The sequence below is a fragment of the Capricornis sumatraensis genome, chromosome 4, assembly GCF_032405125.1.
Source record: "Capricornis sumatraensis isolate serow.1 chromosome 4, serow.2, whole genome shotgun sequence".
In the NCBI taxonomy this organism is placed as follows: domain Eukaryota; kingdom Metazoa; phylum Chordata; class Mammalia; order Artiodactyla; family Bovidae; genus Capricornis; species Capricornis sumatraensis.
In genome coordinates, this window is record NC_091072.1 from 119,252,651 (window position 1) to 119,275,552 (window position 22,902).

Consider the following 22,902-nt stretch of genomic DNA (forward strand, 5'->3'; position numbering starts at 1 on the left):
AAAGAAGCCGAGACTCTGGGGTGAGGGTGACAGTTGGAGGTGGGCTGTGATGCCAGACCTCGGTCCGCAGCCCTGATGTAAGAGGCACTGAGGAATTTCCGTGGGTCTTTAATCAGGGGAGTGAAATGATGAAAGCGGTGTTTTAGGAAGATTAATCTGGCAGCAGAGACAGGATGGAAAACAGTCAAGCTCAGTGCAAAGAATTACGACTGCTGCCCGGCTCGCTGAGAGGCGGGGTCATTAAAGGAAAGTGGCCTCATTCTTGGCTCCCTGGGTGCTCAGGGTTCCTGGCAGCTGGGAGGGGGCTGGGTCTTTATCAAGAAGAGGCACCCAGGGCGGCCGGCAGAGGGCACTATTTTGCCAGGGACAGAAGTCATCACGAGGGAGCTCCGGCATCCGGAAAGGGGCAGACAGACAGCAAAACTGAGTCTGTTAGAACAAGGAGAGGGCCATCAGCCCCCTGGTCAGGCGACAACTTCCAAGCTGAGCATCTCGACTCCGGCAAATTGTGGGTGGGCTCTTGTCAGGGGTGTCCTTCAGGGAGGGCAGGATGCCCACTGTCCCAAGGGCCAGCTGCCACCACTGGAGGCTCCGGTGCTACTCTGGGAGCAGCGGCCAAAGTGTAAAATGGTTCCAGGGCTGCCCTGGCCAAGAACAGAATGAGCTGCTGCTTCTCCATTTTCTCCTTTTATTTAAAGCTGTCACGATAGACTGGAAGTGCCAGGCGGCTCCATCTTCTCCCATCTTCCGAGGAGACGGAGCCCAGGGCCGGGTTCCATCGCAGGAAACGGTCTAGCCAGCCTCTCACACCAGCGCCTGGAAGACCTCCAGCTTCTCCCGGTATAGGTGGTGAAACTGCTTGGCCAGGTAGTGGAAGGGGGCCTCGTAGTTTTCCATCTCTTTCTGGAGAGACAAGTTGAAGAAGGGTTGGCTGGCTTTAGGGTCATTGCAGACAGCTGGCATTCCCCATTCCCCCCTCTCGTCAGGCGCTCCGACCTCTGACCCAACCTCTTCTTCCCAGCACTTGGGGCCGCTACTACGGTTCTGCCCGTTTTACAAGAAGGCAGCTGAGATGCAAAGAGATGAAGATCGCTTGCCGAAAGCCGCGCACTTGCCCGTGATGGAGCTGGGTCTGAACCTAGACCTGTTCCCACAGAGCCTGTGCTTTTAGCCACTCTCACTCTGTGTGACAGGACATCAAAATGAGACTCGTTCTTGCTTAGCTTTGCCTGAGGTCCCAGAGGTCAAAGCAAAACAACAGATGGCATGCTCTGGAGGGAGGACCAAGCAGGATAGAGGTGGGGGGGTGTGTGTGTGCTGATGGGATGTGGGCACTTCTCTTCTCCCTCACCCTGAGGTCAGTGGGAGAGTCCCAAGAGAAGCCTACAGCCCCGGGACTTAGGAAGGTGCTGGACCCAGGCTTAGGAAGCACTGAGGTGAGGCTGGGGCTGGCTGTTTGGATGGCTGAGCAGGACAGGAAAGACAGCCTGCACTACCTCCTCTGTCAAACTGGGGTTGCAGCCGAGCTTCCCTGGACCAGCAGAGGGCCCTGCAGGAGCCCAGTGTGAAGCTGTCCTAAAGGGACCTCATGGGGACAGCCCCCAGGAGGGTGATGGGTTCCACCACCAATGGATGGCCTGGAACCGAGGTTGCAGGAAGGGTGAGCAGGTGTCATCTATGAGGCGGAAGCTGCAGGTGAGAGAGTGCCCCCTATGGGGGTAGGGAGGGCATCTCAGACACCTGGCAAGTCCAGAGGGGCCAGAACAGGTCCCAGCAAAGCGAGCTGGAGGGGAGGCACAGGTGTAGAAACACAGACGCAGAAGCCCAGTCCTGCTTCCCACAGCAGGATCAGGGGGTGGAGCTGACTTTAAATCAAGAATTTTGACAGTCAATCAGGACTGGCCACTTTTATAACTGAAACAATGAGTAATTTTGTGACGAAAGATGCCCAAAGGATTTTTTATTTTCTGAAAGATTGAAGTTCTGGAACTTGCCCTAGATTTTCTCCATCCCGTGGGAAGAACCGGTCCTATAGGGCAAGCATGACAAACTCTGGGGGAAAGAAAATAATACTCTCTCCACTTAGCTATCGTTTGTCACTCTCTATGTGTGTGCCCATGGGTATTAAAAAAAATTTTTTTTAAAGCAATAAGTTGGCAGAAGAAAGCACCCATTGCTTTCAAGACAGTAGCTCAAACTATGAATGCATGAGTACTCGTTTCCAGACAATCCTTGCCTGCTGGCAGAAGTGCAGTCTTGAGAAGAGACAATGAAATAGTCCCACTAAAATGGAAGGACTTCCAAACCAAAGGATGTAACGAGGTTATCAAGCTCAGTGCCTCTGTTTTACAGACAGTGGTCTGGGGTCCCAGGCATGCAGTGGCCCAGCTGGCTTAGGCAGAGCCCAGCCTAGAATTCAGAGGCCACAAGTATGAGAAGAGCAGCCTTTCCACTCTCCCAGACAGGGTGATAGAAACAGGTATGTGAAACCAGATCCTGCAGAGAAAGTTCCTGGACTTTCCGGGAAGGCAAGTCCCAAGGCAGAGGAGACAAGTCACCAACAGAAGAACCAGAGGTGTCAGTGTGGAAAGGGGGCTGAGGAATGAGAGGACCGCTGGTGGCCTAGACAAGTGTCTATACTAAGTTCTATACAACTACCAAGGACCGGAAGGCTGTCACTCTGCAGCAAGACATAAGAGGAATAACTCAGTTGTATCTGCAAGGTGCTTTGGGTTGTAGAGTGTAACATCCTAGGCAATGTCAAACAGCAAAACTTTACCTCGGTTGAAAATGTAGTTAAGTGTTGAATGGGAAGGGAATGAGGCCAGCAAAGCACACACTTGAGGATTTCTAAATGAACCTGAAAGCTCTTAAAAGCTAGATCTTACGGAAAACACAACATAAAAAGTCGGGAATTCAATGGAGGCGAGCCTCTTTATACACACGGAGTGCTCCTGAAGTAGCAGATACAAATGGAACCATCTTCCAAATGCGCTAGAGGGCTTGCCAATGACAAGAGTCCTTTTGATCAATGACAAATCATAGTCTCGTGGACATCTTTGGACACCTGTAGAGTAGGTCTGCTTTGCATGAAGAATCTTTAGAGCAGGGTCAGACTAGTGCTTAATCTGACCGAGAATTCTTCCCCTGCTGCTGCTGCTGCTGCTAAGTCACTTCAGTCGTGTCCGACTCTGTGCAGCCCCATAGACTGCAGGCCACCAGGCTCCGCCATCCCTGGGATTCTCCAGGCAAGAACACTGGAGTGGGTTGCCATTTCCTCTCCCCCTAGAGACTCCCAAAGTGGGCTCTGTGGGAGGCCAGAATCCCTCTAGAAGGTTATCGAGCTGGGCAGGGCTGTGTTCTAGTTCTGGTTCTATCCTTGTTAGCTGGGTGACCAGGGAAAGCTATGCAGTCTTTCTGAGTCTGTCACCAGTGAGATAAAGAGAGCAGCAGCGCTGTTGGAAGCCTAAATAGATAATGTGTGCAAAACACCTGGCACACAGTAGGTGCTCAACAAACATCAGTTTCCTCCCCCTCTTCTTTCTGCAAGAGGAGCCATCCCTATGGACCTTTCTTGAACTTGCTTTTATTTAGTATTGCCCAACTTCTTAGAAGGAGAAGGCAATGGCACCCCACTCTAGTACTCTTGCCTGGAAAATCCCATGGAAGGAGGAGCCTGGTAGGCTGCAGTCCATGGGGTCACTAAGAGTAGGACACGACTGAGCAACTTCACTTTCACTTTTCACTTTCATGCATTGGAGAAGGAAATGGCAACCCACTCCAGTGTTCTTGCCTGGAGAATCCCAGGGACGGGGGAGCCTGATGGTCTGCTGTCTATGGGGTTGCACAGAGTCAGACACAACTGAAGCAACTTAGCAGCAGCAGCAGCAGCAGCAATTTCTTAGAGCAGTAAACAATGCATTAAAAAATTTTAACTTCTGCTTAAAGAAATACTTTAAATTTTTTTGGTGTGAAAAGGCCAAATATTGAGGCGTGCCAGGAAGTCAAAGAGGAACAACAAAGGACCCCAAATAGCCAAAGCAATCATAAGAAAGAACAAAGTTGGAGGCATCATAGTTCCTATTCAAACCATACTGCAAAGTTACAGTATTCAAAACAATGCGCCACTAATATTAAAAACAGATACAAAGAGCAATGGAACAGAACTGAGAGCCTGGATACAACCATATACAGATATGGTCATCTAATATTTGACAGGGGAGTCAAGAATACTCAAAGGGGAAAAGACAGTCCCTTCAGTGCTGGGAAAACCAGATATTCACATGCAAAAGGATGAAACTAGAACCCTAACTGACACCACTCACAGAAATTAACTGAAAATGAATTAAAGACATGAACCTAAGACATGAAGTCATAAAATTTCTAGAAGGAAACACTGGGGAAAAGATCCTTGACACTGGCTTTGGCAATGATTTCATGAATATGACACCAAAGGCATGAGCGACAGAGGCACAAACCAGTGAGCGGGACGACAGCAAACTGACGAGCATGTGCACAGCCCGGGGGGCCATCAGCAAGACGGAAAGGCAGCCTGCGGGATGGAAGGACACATGTGCAAGCCACACATCGCATCAAGGACTAACACCCAAAACACACAAGGAATCTGTGCAACTCAGCAGCAAAAACATAAATACTATGATGGAAACAATGGGCAAAGGACCAACAACAGATGTTTTTCCAAAGAAGGTATTCAAAGGACCGACAAGTATATGCAAAGGCGCTCAGCATTAGTAACCATCGGGGAAATGCAAATTAACCACATTATGTCACCTCACACTGTGAAGATGACCATCACCAAAACGACAAGAGACAGCAAGTGCTGGTGACGACGTGGAGAAGTGGGAAGCCGTGTGCACTGCCGGTGGGTATGAAACTGGTGCAGCCAGCGTGGAAAGCAGGATGGAGGTCCCTCAAAAATTAGAAATAGAGCTGCATATGATTCAGACTCAGACCCACTTCTGAGTCTGTAACCAAGGAAATGAAATCACTATCTTGGAGAGATTTCTTCATCCACGACAACAGTCACGCCATAGAAATAATGTAAGTGTACACTGATGAGTGGATAAAGGCAATGTGGTCCACACACAGAGGAATACTATTCAGCCACAGAAAAGGACATTCTGCCATTTGTGACAACGTGAATGAATCCTGAGGATATTATGCTAAGCGAGCTAAGCCAGACAAGAAAGACAAATATTGCTCTGTTGTCACCTGTAAGTGGGATCTAACAAAAGACAACTCAGAAACAGAGTAGATTGGTGGCCGCTGGGACAGTGAGGGGGGGCAGGAGAAAGGGGTGAAGGTGATGAAAAGGCACAAAACCTCCGGTTTTAAAATGAGTCTGTTGTGAAGATGGAATTATAAAGAAAAAAGAAAATCAAACAGCAGTAGCTAACACAACATTTTAAAGCAAATACACTCCAATAAAAAAAAAAAACAAAACAAAACAAAAAAAATGGCTATGTAAGACAACTGTGGCTGCATTTAGTAAGAAGAGAGGAGGAGATGGGCTTGGGTAAGTCTCAAATGGCATTTGGTTGTATTTCCATTTTAATTACAGCTTTCTTAACCGAGCTGCTGGTGGTGCTTCTGTTGGCATCAGCTCAGGGGGGACTAGTTAACCTGCACAGTTAATATCAAGTGCTGAGCTGCAGCCTCCCCAGACATCATTTATACCCGCCCATTTCAATCGTGTAGCAGCAAACACCTGACCAGAGTTTAAATGTCCAGCCTAGTGGCCGCTGGTGATGAAAGCTGGGAGTCAAGGTTAATTTCTGAGTTCTATCAAGAATTCCAGAGAATGTGGGATATTAGGGTGAGGAGGCAATTTCATGAATGTGGGTGGAAGAGGAGGGAAAATGAAATATTGTTTGCTGTGGGTGGAACAGTTACTGCTTTGCTCAAAGGCGTGAGGCGTACAACATGGGTAACCTTCTCTACAGTAAAAGCTCACTAACTGGAACTTCATTAATGTAGCATTTGTGATTATTGGACCAGAGGCAAGACTGACATTTACCTCCGTACAATCTAGGAATACAAAGATTTAGTGAGTAATAATAGTATAAATGAGATTACTGGGGGGAATATTTATACTTAAAAAAAGCTAACATTGACAGAGTGTTGACTATGTCCCAGATTTTGTGCTGTTTTTATATTCACCATCTGACTTAATTCTCATATTTATTACTCAATGAGGAATATATTTTATCATCCCTATTTAATAGGTGAGGAACCTGAGGCACAAACAGGTTAAATAACACTTAAGGGGGCCACAGATAGGGCTTCTATTCACCATCAGGGGACAGAGCACCCAATTCTACTTGCTACACTTTCCTTAAGGAAAGCATGCTGCTTTGGGGGCGTTTAGGAAGTTCACATCCAGGGACTTCCACGGTGGCCCAGTGGCCAAGACTCCACCTTGCAATGCAGGGGATGCATCTTCGAGCCCTGGCTGGGGATCTGAGATCCCATATGCCATGGGGCAACTAAATTTGCACCCTGCAACTACTGGGCCTGCGTGCTGCAACTAGAGAGTGTGTACCACAACGGGAGATCCCGCATGACAATACAACAAAGACCCCCACGAACCGCAACTAAGACCCAATGTAGCTAAATAAAAAAAAACAGATCACCTCCATATAGGAATTGAACAGCAGCATCTGTCGAGTTTTGTAGATGCAACAAGAGTGCCTATAACTTAAGTGGAGTTTGAGCAGAAAACGACCTCAGGGCTATTTATTAAGTAGCCCACTGACTCTCTGCGAGAAGCAAAGAATCAAGGCCAGAGGCCACAGGGCCGGGAGTGAGGTCCAAGTGACCACTAGGGATGTTTCAGGCTGTGCCAGGCGTGGCGAGTCTACCCAGGAGCCCCAGGAAGGGGTTGGCCCCTGGCCCCTACTGGCTCTGAAGTGGATGTTTCTGGGTGGCTCCTGCAGGGGGCAGTGTTCACTTGATCCCCTGTCATTATCGCACAAGCGTTCATCCAACTGGTATAGCCTGGGTCACATGCCTGCACCCCGGCTGCAGGGAACTCGGAACTCCCCACGTAGGAGGGGCTTCACGTGACATTGTGAACATGCCAGAATCATGATATCATGTATTGAAAGTGCTGGGAACAAACCACTCTGTCCCACTTCCTGAGGGCTCCTGTGGCCTGGAGTAACTCTGGGGCTGCAGCAAGGTGGCGACGGGGAGCAGTGAGGGGAACCAGAAGTCGGGGGTCCCAGTCCTGGTGCAAGCCTTTATGAGTCACGTGACCTTGGGCCAGTCACGTCACCCCATCAGGAAGTGGGAAGTATGGACCAGCTCCTGGATCAGGGGACTGATTCTGAGGGCCTATAAAATAATGTGCCAACAACGCCATAACCATGATGCCTCCTGCAGACGTCCAGCAGCACTGTGACTGAACACAACACGCTTGTTCCTTACTAACTGCTATCCAGCTTTTCCTAGGGCTGGCTGGCTGATACGCCTCACTGTAACACACGAGTGACTTGCTATATTGAGAGCTCTCAGGCGAAGGATCTAACATCAGCTCCAAATCAGGCTCTGTGTATGGTGTGGTAACAACTTAATGCATGCAAGGTCACGTGAAAAACTGCTTCCAGCCAAGGCCCCGCTGCAGACTGGGCTACGGCGCAGGCGGTGGTACTTACCACGGATGTTTCAAAACATTCCAGGCCTTGGCCCAGTGCCCACGCCTGGGCCTGGGCCATATCCACCACTCGCCTGCCAGCCAGGTCTGTCTTGTTCCCCACCAGCACACCTACTCGAAAGAGACAATCGGAGCATTGCATTATAACCATGGCTGACTGGGAGGACAGCTGGAGAGAAAAAACAGCAAGCAGCCTACTTATGAGGGGTATGAAATGTCATCTGAGAGAGGCCATCTGACCCCAGGTGGTGAGCACCAGCAGACTCTGCACTGGGCCCCAGGGGCTGAGGCAGAGTGGGCAGCAGAGTGCATGCATGTTCCACCTGCAGTTTTCGTTCAGCCCCTTTTCTAGACCTTGAAGGTACCTGCCTGCCTTGTCTCCTTAAGGCTCCAAGTGCTGTGAAGGCGAGGACCAAACCGATGTGAGCATTTGCGATCATTTCTAGCGCATGGAGCAAACTTTCAAAACAGTCATTAATACTAATCTGAGGGCTGGGCTCGGAGTCAGGGATGCAGAGGTAATTTAGTTCTGTTGCCAGCTGTATCCGCTGCAGCTAATTTTTAAGCCTGCCTCTGGAGATTGCTTTCCCTGGTCTCTAATGAGGAGAATTTGTTGATCTCACATAGGGATGAGAAATAAACTGATTGAGAGCATTCAGAAGTGACAGCGGGCCTTGCATGTTTCCTGGTGCCCCACATACAGGAGAAAATGAGGGCTGTTTCCCTGGGCTGAGCCTTCCAGAAACAACTCGCATTCATATCCCAACACCTTCCCCCTTAGTATCTTTGAGTTGCCCCACAACCCTGCCAGATGGGCATCACCAGGTCCATTTTACAGACTCAGAGGTGTGGCAACTCACCGAGGTTGCCAGGGCTCCGAAGGGGCAGAGGCAGGGTACAGTCTAGATTGCTACACTCAAAGCCCAGAGCATCTTGTTTTTGCACCCACAGGTACCTTTGCAGTGACCTTGTGCCCTTCAACTCAAAGGAGAGGAGCTGCTGGAAACCCTGGATGCCTGCAGCTCTTACCTGGGAGGGTGGTCCCTGGAATCTGAGACCGAGCCTTCTCCAGCCACTTGCTGCAGTTGGTAAAGGACTGCTCGTTGGTCACATCGTAGACAAGACACAAGACACTGGGACTCTCCCACTAGGCAAGGGGACAGGATGCAAACACGTCACTGACGGCGAAAGTGACTTCTAGGCGGGGAGGCAATGTGGCCTTCTAAGGGAAGGGACACGTGGATGGAGGGAAATGAAAAATCCTAAAGGGGATATGAGTCAGAAAACCGGGCCACACCCATGGACGAAAACGATTTACTCACAGGTAGAATGGGAAGGCCTAGGCGCAGTGACCGTGAAGCTGAGAGCTCCAATCCACGCCAGGCTCTCTGCTAGGCATTTTCTGTGCGTCACTATGAAACCTCCCAACTCTGCAGGGCTGGTCTGAAGATCCCTACCATGTCGCTGAAGGTACTGAGTTCAGAGTGGGTAACTGACTTGCCCAGGTCACACGGGATTCAAACACCAGGGTGGAGCTGATGCCTTTCTCTACCCAGCAACGCTTTGTCTGCCTCGGTTCCGTGAACTGATTCTGCTACTTGTTCTCATTGAGGGCCCACTCTTATGCAAGTTGATATGCTTTTCTGCTCTGCAGGCCTGAAAGCGCATCCTTTTTTTTCATTAGCCAGTCGCTGGAAGCTGGTTTGCTAACATCTTCTTAATAAGGGTCAGCTTTTTAAAATGCAAAGGGTATGTTCTGCTTCTCCAGCAGTGTGTCAGCCCTAATCCAAACCAGATCAGCCACTGAACAGGGTTCATGGCCCCAGTTAAGAACTAAGGCTAAGCTCTCAGGAGCCGGCACCCTCTGGGGCTGCTCAAGAGTCCTGGGCCATCCTGCTCCCTGGCACAGGCTGTGGGACTGTGCTGATATGTGTCCTGGTCTCTGGGGAACCCCATTATGCACAATTAGAGACCGGTTTATTGCTAAGTGTTATCACCTCCCAGGGTGTAAGGGAGAAGCCTTTTCCTTTTAGCTATCCTTGGAAGCTCAGCCTGGAATTGGCTCTGCAGGCCTCTAGGATGGGAGGAACTTAGACTAAATTGATGATGCCCTTACACTTTCATTTCACAGACTAACTCAAGAACTCTAGCTGAAGCCACACTGACCACCTCTGTGCATATGCAGGAGAGACCTTCTTCCTCCAGGCCTCAGTGAGCGGACCCAGGATGGGCAGCAGGCGGCCCTGACTTCCCCAGACACATTATCCCCTCTGCCAGGCAGCGCCAGCCATTATGTAGGCACGTGGTAAAACACCAAGAACTCACGCATGAGGCCAGCCTTGTGTGAAATTACCATCACTAGATCTATTTCTCTTAGACAAAAAAAGAAAAAAAAAAGGAGGGGGGCAGCAAAAATTTCTATTAAAATGTAGCTGTTCTTGGAAAGGCAGGGGTTCTGGAGATCTCAAACCTTCTAATGAGCTCACTGGCCCAGATTAGCGGAAGGTACAGCAAACTGGATCCGAAGAGGAAGGGTGGGCTGGCTGGAGGAGCCTGGGCAGCAGGGGCGGGTCCCAGAGCAAACCTAGATGGGGCGGGCTTGCAACTATGGGCACAATAAAGGACAGAAATGGTATGGACCTAACAGAAGCAGAAGATATTAAGAAGAGGTGGCAAGAATACACAGAAGAACTGTACAAAAAAGATCTTCACAACCCAAATAAACATGATGGTGTGATCACCAACCTAGAGCCAGACATCCTGGAATGCAAAGTCAAGTGGGCCTTAGGAAGCATCACTACAAACAAAGCTAGTGGAGGTGATGGAATTCCAGTTGAGCTATTTCAAATCCTAAAAGATGATGCTCTGAAAGTGCTGCACTCAATATGCCAGCAAATTTGGAAAACTCGGCAGTGGTCACAGGACTGGAAAAGGTCAGTTTTCACTCCAATCCCAAAGAAAGGCAATGTCAAAGAATGCTCAAACTACTGCACAATTGCACTCATCTCACATGCTAGCAAAGTAATGCTCAAAATTCTTCAAGCGAGGCTTCAACAGTAGGTGAACCATAAACTTCCAGATGTTCAAGCTGGATTTAGAAAAGGCAGAGAAATCAGAGATCAAATTGCCAACATCCACTGGATCATGGAAAAAGCAAGAGAGTTCCAGAAAAACATCTACTTCTGCTTTACTGACTATGCCAAAGCCTTTGACTGTGTGGACCACAAAAAACTGTGGAAAATTCTGAAAGAGATGGGAATACCAGACCACCTGACTTGCCTCCTAAGAAATCTGTATGCAGATCAAGAAGCAACAGTTAGAACTGGATAGGGAACAACAGACTGGTTCCAAATAGGGAAAGGAGTATGTCAAGGCTGTATATTGTCACCCTGCTTATTTAACTTCTATGCAGAGTACATCATGAGAAACACTGGGCTGGATGAAGCACAGGCTAGAATCAAGATTGCTGGGAGAAATATCAATAACCTCAGATATGCAGATGACACCACCCTTATGGCAGAAAGTGAAGAAGAACAAAAGAGCCTCTTGATAAAAGGGAAAGAGGAAAGTGAAAAAGCTGGCTTAAAACTCAGCATTCAGAAAATGAAGATCATGGCATCTGTTCCCATCACTTCATGGCAAATAGATAGGGAAACAATGGAAACTGTGACAGACTTTATTTTTTTGGACTCTAAAATCACTGTAGATAGTGACTACGGCCATGAAGTTAAAAGACGCTTGCTCCTTGGAAGAAAAGTTATGTCCAACCTAGATAGCATATTCAAGAGCAGAGACATTACTTTGCCAACAAAGTTCTGTCTAGTCAAAGCTATGGTTTTTCCAGTAGTCATGTATGGACGTGAGAGATAGACTATAAGGAAAGCTAAGTGCTGAAGAATTGATGCTTTTTAACTGTGGTGCTGGAGAAGACTGTTGAGTCCCTTGGACTGCAAGGAGATCCAATCAGTCCATTCTAAAGGAAATCAGTCCTGAATATTCATTGGAAGGATTGATGCTGAAGCTGAAACTCCAATACTATGGCCACCTGATGTGAAGAACTGACTCATTTGAAAAGACCCTGATGCTGGGAAAGATTGAAGGTGGGAGGAGAAGGGGACTACAGAGGATGAGATGGTTGGATGGCATCACTGACTCGATAGACATGAGTTTGGGTAAACTCTGGGAGTTGGTGATGGACAGGGAGGCCTGGCGTGCTGCAGTCCATGGGGTTGTAAAGAGTTGGACACGACTGAGTGACTGAACTCAACTGAACTGGAAGGTGAGCCATGCTATGGGACCTCGAGGGCACCCCCTAGTGGGGAAGGAAATCTTTGCTCTAGGCCTAGGAGGTGGCATGTGCGCTAAGCTGCTTCAGTCATGTCCGACTCTGTGATCCCACAGACTGTATGCCAGGCTTCTCGGTCCATGGGATTCTCCAGGCAAGATTACTGTAGTGGGTTGCTGTGTCCTCCTCCAGGGGATCTTCCCCAGCCAGGGATCGAACCTGCATCTCTTAAGTCTCCTGCATTGGCAGGCAGGCTCTTTATCACTAAAAAAAACATCCCTAGGAGGCGCTTGCCTAAGAGAAGAGAGTCACCAGAGTCGGAGGCTACTCTGGCACACTGGGAGCCCAGCTGGTCCAGAGTTGGGGGGAGGGGCAATCACAAATCACATTCAAAAGCTGCTCTATCTGCCAAGGGGCCACAAGCCCCAAGGCTGGGAGGAATGACCCTTAAAGAATGTTGCCATGGTCACCTCTCCTGGCGACTGGAATGCAGTGGGCATTGTTAAGGGGCAAACCTTTGGAGGGAGGCGGAGGTTAGAAAAAAGACTGATACTTGCCAATTTATCCAGCATTTCAGAAAACAGCTCTTTGCCGGCTGAGTCAAAAATGAACAGTTCCTGGAATCAGAAAGGCCGGTCTCAGAAAGTTGAGGAAACCCCTGCACACACAGATAGCACTCCCGCTCACCTTTAGGATGATCCACGCATGCACACATGCACATATATTTATCTCTTGCCCTCGGCAGGCAGAAGAGGATGGGAAGAGGAACGAACTCAGGTACAACTGTTTCCCACCCCAAGCAGCCCCGTCTGGGTGGCGTCTCACCTCTTCTAACCCCGAGTGCAAAAATACCAGGAACAAGCTGACTCCCCACCTGGTGGAACAGAATGCTAAACAGGCTGACAAGTGCTCTGGTTTCCAAAAGGTCATTCTGCACTTTGTTAACCAAATTGATTTTCAAATCTTGAAAAACGATCCTGTTTAAAGGAGGTCACGGAGGAGGCCTGGGGAAGGCATTTAAAGTAGGGCAGTCTGTCAGGGTTCTGGACAGCTGAGGCTTGATGCTGGCGGAGGGCTCAGATGACCCTTCTGTGTCCCAACCTTTGCTGGCCCAGGTGAGAGCCCCTCCCCATTGCTGCCACTCCAGGAAGTCTCCCCCAGTGCCCTGTAATTTCCCACTGGCCCTGGTGACCAGCACACGCTGTCTGAAGGTCAGCATCACCCTCTGCTTTGCACACTGGTGATGGCTGCATTCATTCTATCCCTTCTCACTGCATGCCGGGTACTGAAAATTGCTTTTGCTCATGGACTGCTTTGACAATCTGGCAATTCTTAAACCTTCTCTCCAGGAAAGTACATGCAAACATTGTTGTTTGGTTGCTAAGTCGTGTCTGACTCTTCTGTGACCCCATGGACTGTGGCCCGCCAGGCTCCTCTGTCCATGGGATTCCCCGGGCAAGAATACTGGAGGGGGTTGCCATTTCTTTCTCTAGGGGATCTTTCTGACCCAGGGATCTTCTGCACTGGCAGGCTGATTCTTTAGCACTGAGCCACCAGGGAAGCCCACAGGCAACTGTAACAGCTTGGAATTCAATTTCAAGCGTTGAGCTTTACCACAGAGAGATGCGGGTTAGGAACCTTGATACTCAGGAAGTTCTAAGGGTGAGGTCCAGAGTCCAGTCTTCCTCACTTTCTCTTCTTTTTCTCTATAGATTTTATTAATTGAATATAGACTTCTATTTATTAATAACATAATATATGGCTGCCCAAGTCACCAAATACTGTTACAAAATATCCCCTCACTTTTGCTAACTGAAAATCAGGATATTGCTTTATTCTTTTCTTCAAATCATTACAAAACTATGGGGTGGTAGAGACAGTCATATAATTAGGTTCTGGTTAACTCAATGGACATGAGTTTGGGCAAACTCCGGGAGATAGTAAAGGACAGGGAAGCCTGGCGTGCTGCAGTCCACGGGGTTGCAAAGAGTCAGACAGGACTGGGTGACTGAACAACAGTTAACTATTTCAGGAGGGAACCTGGCCATGGCAGTGTCACAGCTGAAATATGTACATCTGAGTTCCTAGCCTTCTTTTCTTTTGACAATTGTTGGCCTCACCTCCTCTTCTTCGTCCCTTCCCTACAGTGCTTCCCATGTTCCCCTCATTCTGTTCCCATCTAGACCAAGTCCTGGCACTACTGGGTAGCTACTCAGATGTGAGCAGGTCCTGCTCCATCCTGGACATGGTCCTCTTTCCTTCCCCCACCTGGACACTGGTGATCAGAGCATGCCCAGAGATCCTTCTTCTCCTAGTCCTTGACCACCTCTTTCTAGTCAAGGACTACTGCTAAATTTCCAGCCTTGTCAAAATCAAGCAAGATAAAACCTCCACCACAGGTTGGCACAGGCACACCAAGACCTAAATGGTGACTCAAAGTAACCAGGGGTTCATTATGCTAATGCATGCTAATGTAATAAATTAGCACTGCACTTTCTGCCCGCCCCCTGCACCCCCGCTGTGGGTTACACTTGGGTGCTTATGGGTAAGCCGCCTATGCATGAGGAGAAAAATTCTAGAACCTAAAGCTGTCAATCAACTTGTCAGTCAGACTATGCAGGGCACAGGGAGGGACCACTGCTCTAAAGACCCCAACCGTACCCCACTGTGGGGCTGCTTCTGATTTCCAAACAACCTGTTCTTTCTCAAGAGGATACTCTTGTTTTGCTTAATAAAACTATTGCTATTTAAAACTGTTCTATGTCAAAGACAAATATCATATGATATTGCTTAAATGTGGATTACAAAAAATGGGTACAAATGAACTTATCCTCAAAACAGAAATCAAGTTACAGACATAGAAAACAAACTTATGGCCTCCAGGGGTCAACAGGGGGAAGGATAAATTGGAAGATTGGAATTGACACACACACACTACTATATATAAAACAGATAACTAATAAGGACCTACTGTACAGCACCAAGAACTCTACTCAATAGTCTGTAATGGCCCATTGGGAAAATAATCTGAAAGAGTGTATATATATAACACACACACACATATATACATGGGGGCTTCCCTGGTGGCTCAGATGGTAAAGAGCCTGCCCACAATGCAGGAGACCTGGGTTTGATCCCTGGGTTTGATCCCTGGGTTAGGAAGATCCCTTGGAGAAGGGCATGGCAACCCACTCCAGTATTCCTGCCTGAAGAATTCCAAGGACAGAGGAGCCTGGAGGGCTACAGTCCATGGGGTCACAAAGACTTGGACACAACTGAGCAACTATTGATATATATACCTGATTCACTTTGCTGTACACCTGAAACACAACTTTGTCAACTACATCCAATTTAAAAAAAATAGCTGCCCTATGTCTCTAGACTGAAGTCTTTCCCCCAGAAGGCGAGAGCTAGGAAATCGCTATTCCCCAGGGATAGCACTGCTTCTCTCCCAGGGAGGGGGACAGTGACCCCTGGGGTCCGCAGGCAGAGCCGGGGCAGCACTGAGCTCCCTCGGGAGAGCAAGGGGACCACTCACCACACTGTCCCCCGTGTCAGGGACTGGCACTGTCTTCACCACCAGATCCACCCCTGTTGTCTGTGGAGGAAAAGGAAGAACACATATGTCAGGGGGCCCCACAGGGTGTGTTGTCAGGAACAGCACCCCACCCTGGGAGGCGTGCCCCTGGCTCCGGTGTCTGTTCTGGGCTCACTTCTTGTGCAGAAGTCAGAGAGGACCTAGTCTCGTCCACCCCCCTGCCCGCGAGCAAGCTGTGTGTGGTGGCCAGCAGACCACAGGCTAGCCTGCTCCATATGGCTCCACACCCTGTGGCTTGTGGCCATTCGTCAGGTTTCTGAGGGTTTCTTAAGGACATTGGGAAAGGCACTCCCTTAGGGTTATTTGATCACTTCTCTTTAAGCCTCTGCCAGGCCTACTACACCCACATCTCACCAGGGTGTAGTTCTTCTGGAAATGGGTCCCGTCGCTGCGGAAGAGCTGTGCCAGGGCGGTTTTGCCTACGGTGGGGTCTCCTGCAAGGTCAGAGTAGAAGAAAAACACTGCTTTCACACTAATCTGACTCAAGGATCTCTCACTCCAGAAATTTAGTCTAGAAACCGAAAAACTTCAATGAGTTCTCAGAGAAAACGTGCCTGATTCTCATGGGAAATTGCCCTGGGGTTGCTGGAAGGGCAATGAGTCTGTGAGACCCATCTTCCAAACCAGCTTCATTTCTTCCGGGATAATCCTTTCATCTACAAAAACTGACCCAGAAGGTAACAGTCGAAGGAGGGCTTCTGAGCACTGGAAACAGAACCGAGACTCTTCCACTGAAACATACCTGATGGGGAAAACCTATTCCTTACAAACTTGAATTTACTTTGAAGTCCTGAAGGTAAAAAGCTTCCCAGGTGGCGCTAGTGGTAAAGAACCCACCTGCCAATGTGGGAGATGTACGAGACATGGGTTCAATCCTCAGGTCACGAAGATTCCCTGGAGAAGGGCATGGTGACCCTCTCCAGTATTCTTGCCGGAGAATCCCATGGACAGAGGAGCCTAGTGGGCTACAGTCCAAAGGGTCACAAAGAGTTGGACACAACTGAAGTGACTTAACACACTTGAAGGCAAGGAGGTATGACCAGGCACAGACTTCTGGGTTCAGGTGACTAACTGAACCACTTTGAGCTTAGAGCATTCATCCTTAGAATCCTGCATAATTACTGGGGGTGAGAGTTAGGTGGGACCATATTTTTGACAAACAGTCAGAGACTGCATGTGCCACCTGAAACCCATTTCCAAAGGACATTTTCCACTTCCACCTCCTGGTATCCATTTGCAACCACTGTGGACCCATCTTCCCAGGGCCTCTCCTTCAAGTCTACTGGCAACAGCCACTGGTTCCTCTGGCAACAGCCACTGGTTCCTCTAAGTCCATCTTATACCTAAAGGGCCCATTTCCTCAACTTTCTTCTGTCAGTGGACAGCCCCATAAATTGGTACCTCCAAACTAAAAGTTAATGTCACATTTTCAAGTCTGAGACCAGGACCTTTCCCAAAGTAGCAGGGGCAATTTGTTCTGGAGTTCCTCCCAGGCCCCCAGGGGTGCTGGAGACTCTCAGGCCTTATCCTTCCCCTGTGCCCTCCCAACACCCCTACTGGTGGCTCTGCGTGGCCTCCTTTGATACCACGCTGTTTTCATTTGCAAGATCTTTTCCACCTTGAGCTTCACACTGACTCTCCCTCCATCACCCAGGACCTTGCGGAACACCTGTCTTCTGCTTTCTCACCCCTTTGATCCTCAGCACAATCGCCATCAAGCTCACAGCCTTCTTAGTTGCATTCTTTGATGTCATCTCCTCACCTTGACCCACATCATGGGTGGCTCAGCGTTCCTTTCACTTGACTCCTTGACAGCCTGCTGCTCTGTTCACTTTCCAGTTTTGACTTTTGTCACCTCATGTGAGACAATTACTTGACTACTTATGACATTTCCTTTCACGTTGACTTCTCTGGGTCTGAATGAGCTAGTCAGGTCTTGCTTTTCTATCTGCTACCACTTCTTAGAAGGGAACCAACATGGGTTGAGCCTCCATTATGGATCCATTCATACAATCTCATTCACTCCTTCCCAGGCCCCTTACTTGACAGATGAAGATACTGAAACTCAGAGTGCTAAGTAATCTGCCTAGGATTCCAGTAGCACACTCTTTCTGCCAGTCCACCCCTCTCCTAGAGCTCAGGGACCCTTCTGGCCCATTTCTAAACTGCCCCTGTGGGTCCTCATCCCTGCAGCCTTTCAGGAGACGACTGTATCCACCCTCTCGACTTCAATTTTGCTTCTGCATCCAGTTGGAAATTGACTCCTCCCGCTTGTGAAATTCCCCACAGATTTGTTCTGGTTAATTTCATATATATTGCTTCCGACTGTCAGTCAGAGTTCCCCATACTTCTGGAAAACCTCTGGTGTCGGCTAAGGAAGGATCTGAGCATGCGCAGGAAGGGGAGCCAGCTGATAAACACGTTTGCAGAGCAACAAGATGACAAGTGCAAGTTCAAATAATGCAAGCTGAGAACCAAGGTGTCTGAGGGCACAGGGAGGAGAAAAGCTAATGAGGGCTTTCGTCAGCAGGGAGGACTTCCCTGGAGGAGGCTGAGCCCAGGGGTGATGGTGGGGACAGGGGACAACGGGTGCACTGCTTGATGGAGAGGGTGCCATCTGCAAGGTCACCTGTGACCTCATAATTGCCAAGTTCAGTGGTTTTCCCAGTCCTTCATGCTCCTTAATGTCTCTGAAAGATGTCAGCTTGAAGGAGCATCCCTCCTTCCGCAGCCCTCTGGCCCTGGTGAGCCTGCACTGGCTTGGTCTTCCTGCTGCTCCTCCCCTCCCCCCATGTGGACATTCTTGTGCACCCATCCTTAGTCCCCATCCACTCTGTCCCACTTACTCTCACTACCTTTGCTGTTACTTCATATGCCACAGTCCATCTCCCAAGCTTTGCATTTCCAACAACCTGTGGGTGTCTTCACTGCAACGCAGGGTCTTCACCCAATCTCAAGTGTGTCCACAGCCACGCTGGGGCCAGAGCGGTCCTGCCCACCTGTCTCACTTGTTCTGTTCACCATTCACTCTCACTGTCCTTAGACTTCACCCACAGTCACCTCTGAAGTCTCCACCTCCTTCCTCCCACACCCAGGCAACCTCCTCTTTATTCCTTACATCCTTCGCTGGGTCTCCAGCCCGAATTTCCTTTGTTGTCAGGGCTGACACTGCCCTAGTTACCTTAAACTTCAACTAGGTCTCTTGTCTCAGCCCCAAACTCATCCATCCATGCTCTGCCTTGTGATGCTGGAGCTGGGGCTCCGCACACACATTTCTCCATCTCCCAGGGGCTTCCTGTCGGCTCAGCCAATGTGAGTTCAAGAACTGTTCCAATGTGGAAGGCTGGTTGGGGGTAGGAAGAGGGGCTTGCTCCTTCTCCTTTGCTTGCAGTTTCTCCTAGCAGTCTCCTAGTGATGGCCTTCACCCCAGCAGCAGAGGTCGGCTGCTGCCTCCAGTTGTGTGGTTCGTGGTTCTGCACTTCTGGGCCAGCCTGAGTACATCCCCTCAGAGACACTAACATCGGTGGGTAGGGTCCCCTTCTCAGAGATCTGCAGCTCAATTCCGAGGGCCCTTCTGAGCTTCGGGGTTCTGATACCCAGCCATCTTCCCTCTGTTCCTGCAGCCCTGGGGTGAGGCTCCTTCCTGCATTTCCTCTGTGCTGCCTCGCTGTTTCCATTTGTCCTCCCAGCCCTCCAGTATGTGTTTAATGAACATCCCATGCTAAATCCTCACTATCTAGATACTGAGTGTAGTTTCAGCTTTTTGCCTGGACCCTACCTCATGTAGCACTCAGTACTAGAAGTGATCTTAAGACAAACCCCCTCGGGACGGGCTGGAATTGTCTTTCCCTAAACACAGGACTGAGCTCCCGGCTAGCGCGCAATGGGTCCTAGTGATCTATGACAAGTGCTGACATCACACATCGGGTACCGCCCCAGCCGGGCAGTGTCCCCTCCTTGGCAATATGGATCCTGGCTCGGGGGGTGGGGGAGGTTCTTCTTCAAGCTTCTGACAACGCTGATCTCTACCTACCCCTTCAGTGTCATGACAATGTTGTCTCCTGGGTTTTCCAGTCTCTGACACCCGATGAACCAATTCCATACATTAGAACCTCTCTGCTGAAATGCCTAATGTATCTTCTGTTTTCTTGTCTAGGTCTGGACTGCAAAAACTTCCCAGTTGGCCCTATTTCTGTATTGTTTTTTCTTGCTGCTTTTCTTTCACCCTGAGTTTGGCATCAACAGACAGGCCTTCCTAAAACAGAGCTTTCCCCCGGTGATGTGCTCACAGAGCCCGTCCAAAGATGCTTTCCACTGTGTACCCTTCTCTACCTTCCAATCCTGTCTCCGACTATCCCTTACACAAGATCTGGGCTCTACCCTCCTGTTCTCTTGCTCCCTGATAATTCCTCAAAGAAAATCTTCTTCTAGGTCTCCCTAATACAAATCCTAATCCTGCTCAATTTTCTGCCAGGCAAAGCTCAAAGAATGTCCTTCTGATGGCCAGCCTCTGAAGGTCATCTCTTGGTCCTCTGTCTTTACCTGCCTGGCTACTGTGGCTCACTGCTGGTGGCAGGAGACTAGGCAGAGCAACCTTCCAGGGGGGCACAATCATCACCCCCAATGTCTGCCAAGAGGCACTAGGTCCATGGTACTCAGGGCACAGATCCCAGCTCCAAGGCTTATGAGCTGTGTGACCTTGGTTCTGTAATCTCTCTGGGTCTCAGCTGCTACATCTCCAAAATGGGGAATAACAATACCCATCTCAGAGAATCATTATGAGGATTTAAGGAGTTAACATCTACAGCACCTGACATATATTAAGTAATATTTAAGTGATCTGGAAGCACATAAAATACAGATAAATGTTAAGTGCTGCTTTCTCTCTTCATCTGAAGCAGCACACAATTAGCAGCCGTGCCTTGAGGTATTCCTCTGGGAGCTGGCACAAAGGGTGTTTGCTGCGTTATAAGCGTTTGTGTGCAATCCAGGGCTTCCTTCAGTGTGGGAGTGGGCTGGGTTCATCCGGGGATTCCCAGTGCACCTTGCGTGGTGACTTACACATAGTAGGTGCTCAATAAATATGAGGACTGAATAAGTACTTGAATTATCAGGACCTTTGGTAGTTAGTTCTGTGAGAGAACAGACGCAGATTGACTCCGTTTAAAGAGCTGGTCAGTGCGGGAGGAGGTGCAGGTAGTGGGGGTGGGGTGGAGATGGGCTGTGCATAGTGATTCCCTGCACTGAGGTCTGTTGGTCCCTGGAAACTTCCAAGATGAGACAGATATCCTTAAGGCCTCAAAAGGAGGCTACAGATTGAGGGCTAGGTTGGAGTTTAGGAACGACTTATAAGGCCACGGATGAAATCAGGTAAAACTAGTATCTGAGGGTGTGAGTATAAACGACAAGGAGTCTAGAATCAAGGCCTGAGATGGTAGCCTGTGGGGCTAAGAACAAGCCCTGGAAATCAGATCACCTGGGTCTAGATACCAGCTCAGCCAAATCCAGCTGTGTGACCCAGGGCAAATGCCCCAACCTCTCTAGGCCTCAGCTGCCCCATCTGTAGAGGAGAATGACGATAATCCTGACCCCATAGAGCTGTTGAGATGACCTGTGCTGAGGGTATAGCACAGCTCAGGCACAAAGATGATGCTCAGTAAGTTAGCCTCGCGATAGAAGTCGATTTAAAAAAGAAATGGGAGAAAGAACAGTCAGAGAGAGAAGCCCATTAAAAAAAAATCTAACTTCAGAGAAAAACGTCTCCACCTTATCCATGAGGAGACTGAGGCTCAGAGAAGTGCTTTGTCCAAGAGGACACAGCCTATCTGTGGAATTATTTTTGTTGCACAATACTGCCCCCGCTGGTGCTCTGGAAACTAGACACTGCTTTTGAAGACCATTCATTTCTTTTGCTCCAGCATGATCTGAGTGACTTCGATCAGTCATCTTTCTGTGTGACCCTTTTACTTCCAAACTGGAAAAGTCATTACAACCACCACCCCTTTCAGTCTGAAAGAGAATAATAATAATAAAAAAAAGAATCTCCGTTTCCTCTACATAATCTCTCACTGCTTCTTTCCTGAATTGGTCAGAAAAACCTGGAAAGGTCACAGGTTCAACAGTAACACAAGTTAAGAATTATGGGGGTGAGCAGATCTGGAGGGTGGGAATCCTGGCTAGGACCTTCCTTCACTTGGGGGTGACCTTGGGCAAGAGACTTCGTCTCAGCCCTCAATGAGGTCAGAACAATTCAGCATCTAACTCAGGGTGCCATGCTGTGCTTAGTTGCTCAGTTGTGTCAGATTCTGCAACCTCATGCACTGTAGCCCGCTAAGCTCCTCTGCCCATGGGGATTCTTCAGGCAAGAATACTGGAGTGGGTTGCTATTCCGTTCTCCAGGGGATCTTCCTGACCCAGGGATTGAACCGGGTTCTCCTGCACTGCAAGCAGATTCTTTACCAGCTGAGCTACCAGGGAAGCCCTACTCCACGGTGCTACCTACTGTGAAAGGGTTAAATGAAATACATGTGCCTGGCAACGCAGCAAGGACTCAGGAAAGTACATCTGTGCTCTGAGGTCCCAGGTCCATAATCCACCTAAGTCACCGATGCCTAACTTTGGAGTACAGCACATGGTTTCGTTAAAGCATTTATGGTGAGCTTAGCCTGATTTTGTTAAAAGCCAGTCTGCTCCTCCTGAGTACAGCTCCAATTGTTGACGGGGGTCTCAGAGTGTGACAGGGAGCGAAGGAAACCAGCCACAGCTCCAAGTGTGCTCTGGAAGATGATTATCCCATGCCTAATGGAATTTACTCTATCAGTAACTGCATTAACTCGCCTTTGGGAGGGAGAAAGGGAAAGATGGTAGACAACTTACGTGAACAAAAGTTCTCAACAATTTATGAAGTCTCTGGACTCCGGACACTGTATTCGCCCGCAAGTTTTCAGACTCACCTGCCAGGATGCATTTGGCTGCCAGCTTCACCATGGTAACCAACCACCTCCACGGACCAGACAAGAGAAGAGCGGCTGCTGGAGGCGTTGGTGGCCCTGTCTGGGAAGGGGAGTAGGGAGAACTGGCGCTCAAGGGGCCAGTGGCCGCGGTGGGGACCGGGACAATGGGGCCTGGACCCTTCGGGCAGCCCGCGGGGCGGTATCTGGCGCTAGGGTCGCGGTGGGGCGCGGAGGAGCGCTAGAAGGGGTCAAGTTCTTCAGAAGGCAGCCGGGAAGGTGCCAGGGAGGCGATGCGGCTCCCGAACCCAGTCCAGCGCCCGGCAATGTGGTTCGGGAACAGTGACCCAGACAACCCTCCGGCCCCCAAACCCCACTGTGGCTGCGATCGCGG

The 22,902-nt window shown here is 49.3% G+C and overlaps 1 protein-coding gene across 2 annotated transcripts; it reads right to left on the minus strand.

Annotated features, from left to right (window-relative positions):
• Window positions 1-501: 501 nt before the first annotated feature.
• Window positions 502-22,902, minus strand: IFT27 (intraflagellar transport 27). 2 transcript variants are annotated; one of them, XM_068971782.1, is made up of 7 exons: window positions 22,512-22,902; window positions 15,913-15,992; window positions 15,499-15,558; window positions 12,518-12,577; window positions 8,705-8,822; window positions 7,677-7,786; window positions 502-903 (listed from the first exon to the last, which is right to left on the minus strand). In XM_068971782.1, the coding sequence occupies exons 1-7, from the start codon at window positions 22,543-22,545 to the stop codon at window positions 805-807; spliced, it is 561 nt and encodes a 186-aa protein (XP_068827883.1). In that variant the 5' UTR covers window positions 22,546-22,902; the 3' UTR covers window positions 502-804. The 2 variants fall into 2 exon arrangements, with proteins under 2 accessions (XP_068827883.1, XP_068827884.1); XM_068971783.1 differs by having other exon boundaries at window positions 15,913-15,989; window positions 22,512-22,545.

What these genes read in the sequence shown, in the direction of transcription:
- IFT27 (XM_068971782.1), bottom strand. Translation starts at nt 22,545, where the DNA reads ATGGTGAAGCTGGCAGCCAAATGCATCCTGGCAG. An exon ending in TCCAGGGACCACCCTCCCAG is followed by an intron (nt 7,787 to 8,704) that starts GTAAGAGCTGCA and finishes TCTTTCGAGTAG; the next exon opens with GTGTGCTGGTGGGGAACAAG. An exon ending in AATGTTTTGAAACATCCGTG is followed by an intron (nt 904 to 7,676) that starts GTAAGTACCACC and finishes TTGTCTCTCCAG; the next exon opens with AAAGAGATGGAAAACTACGA.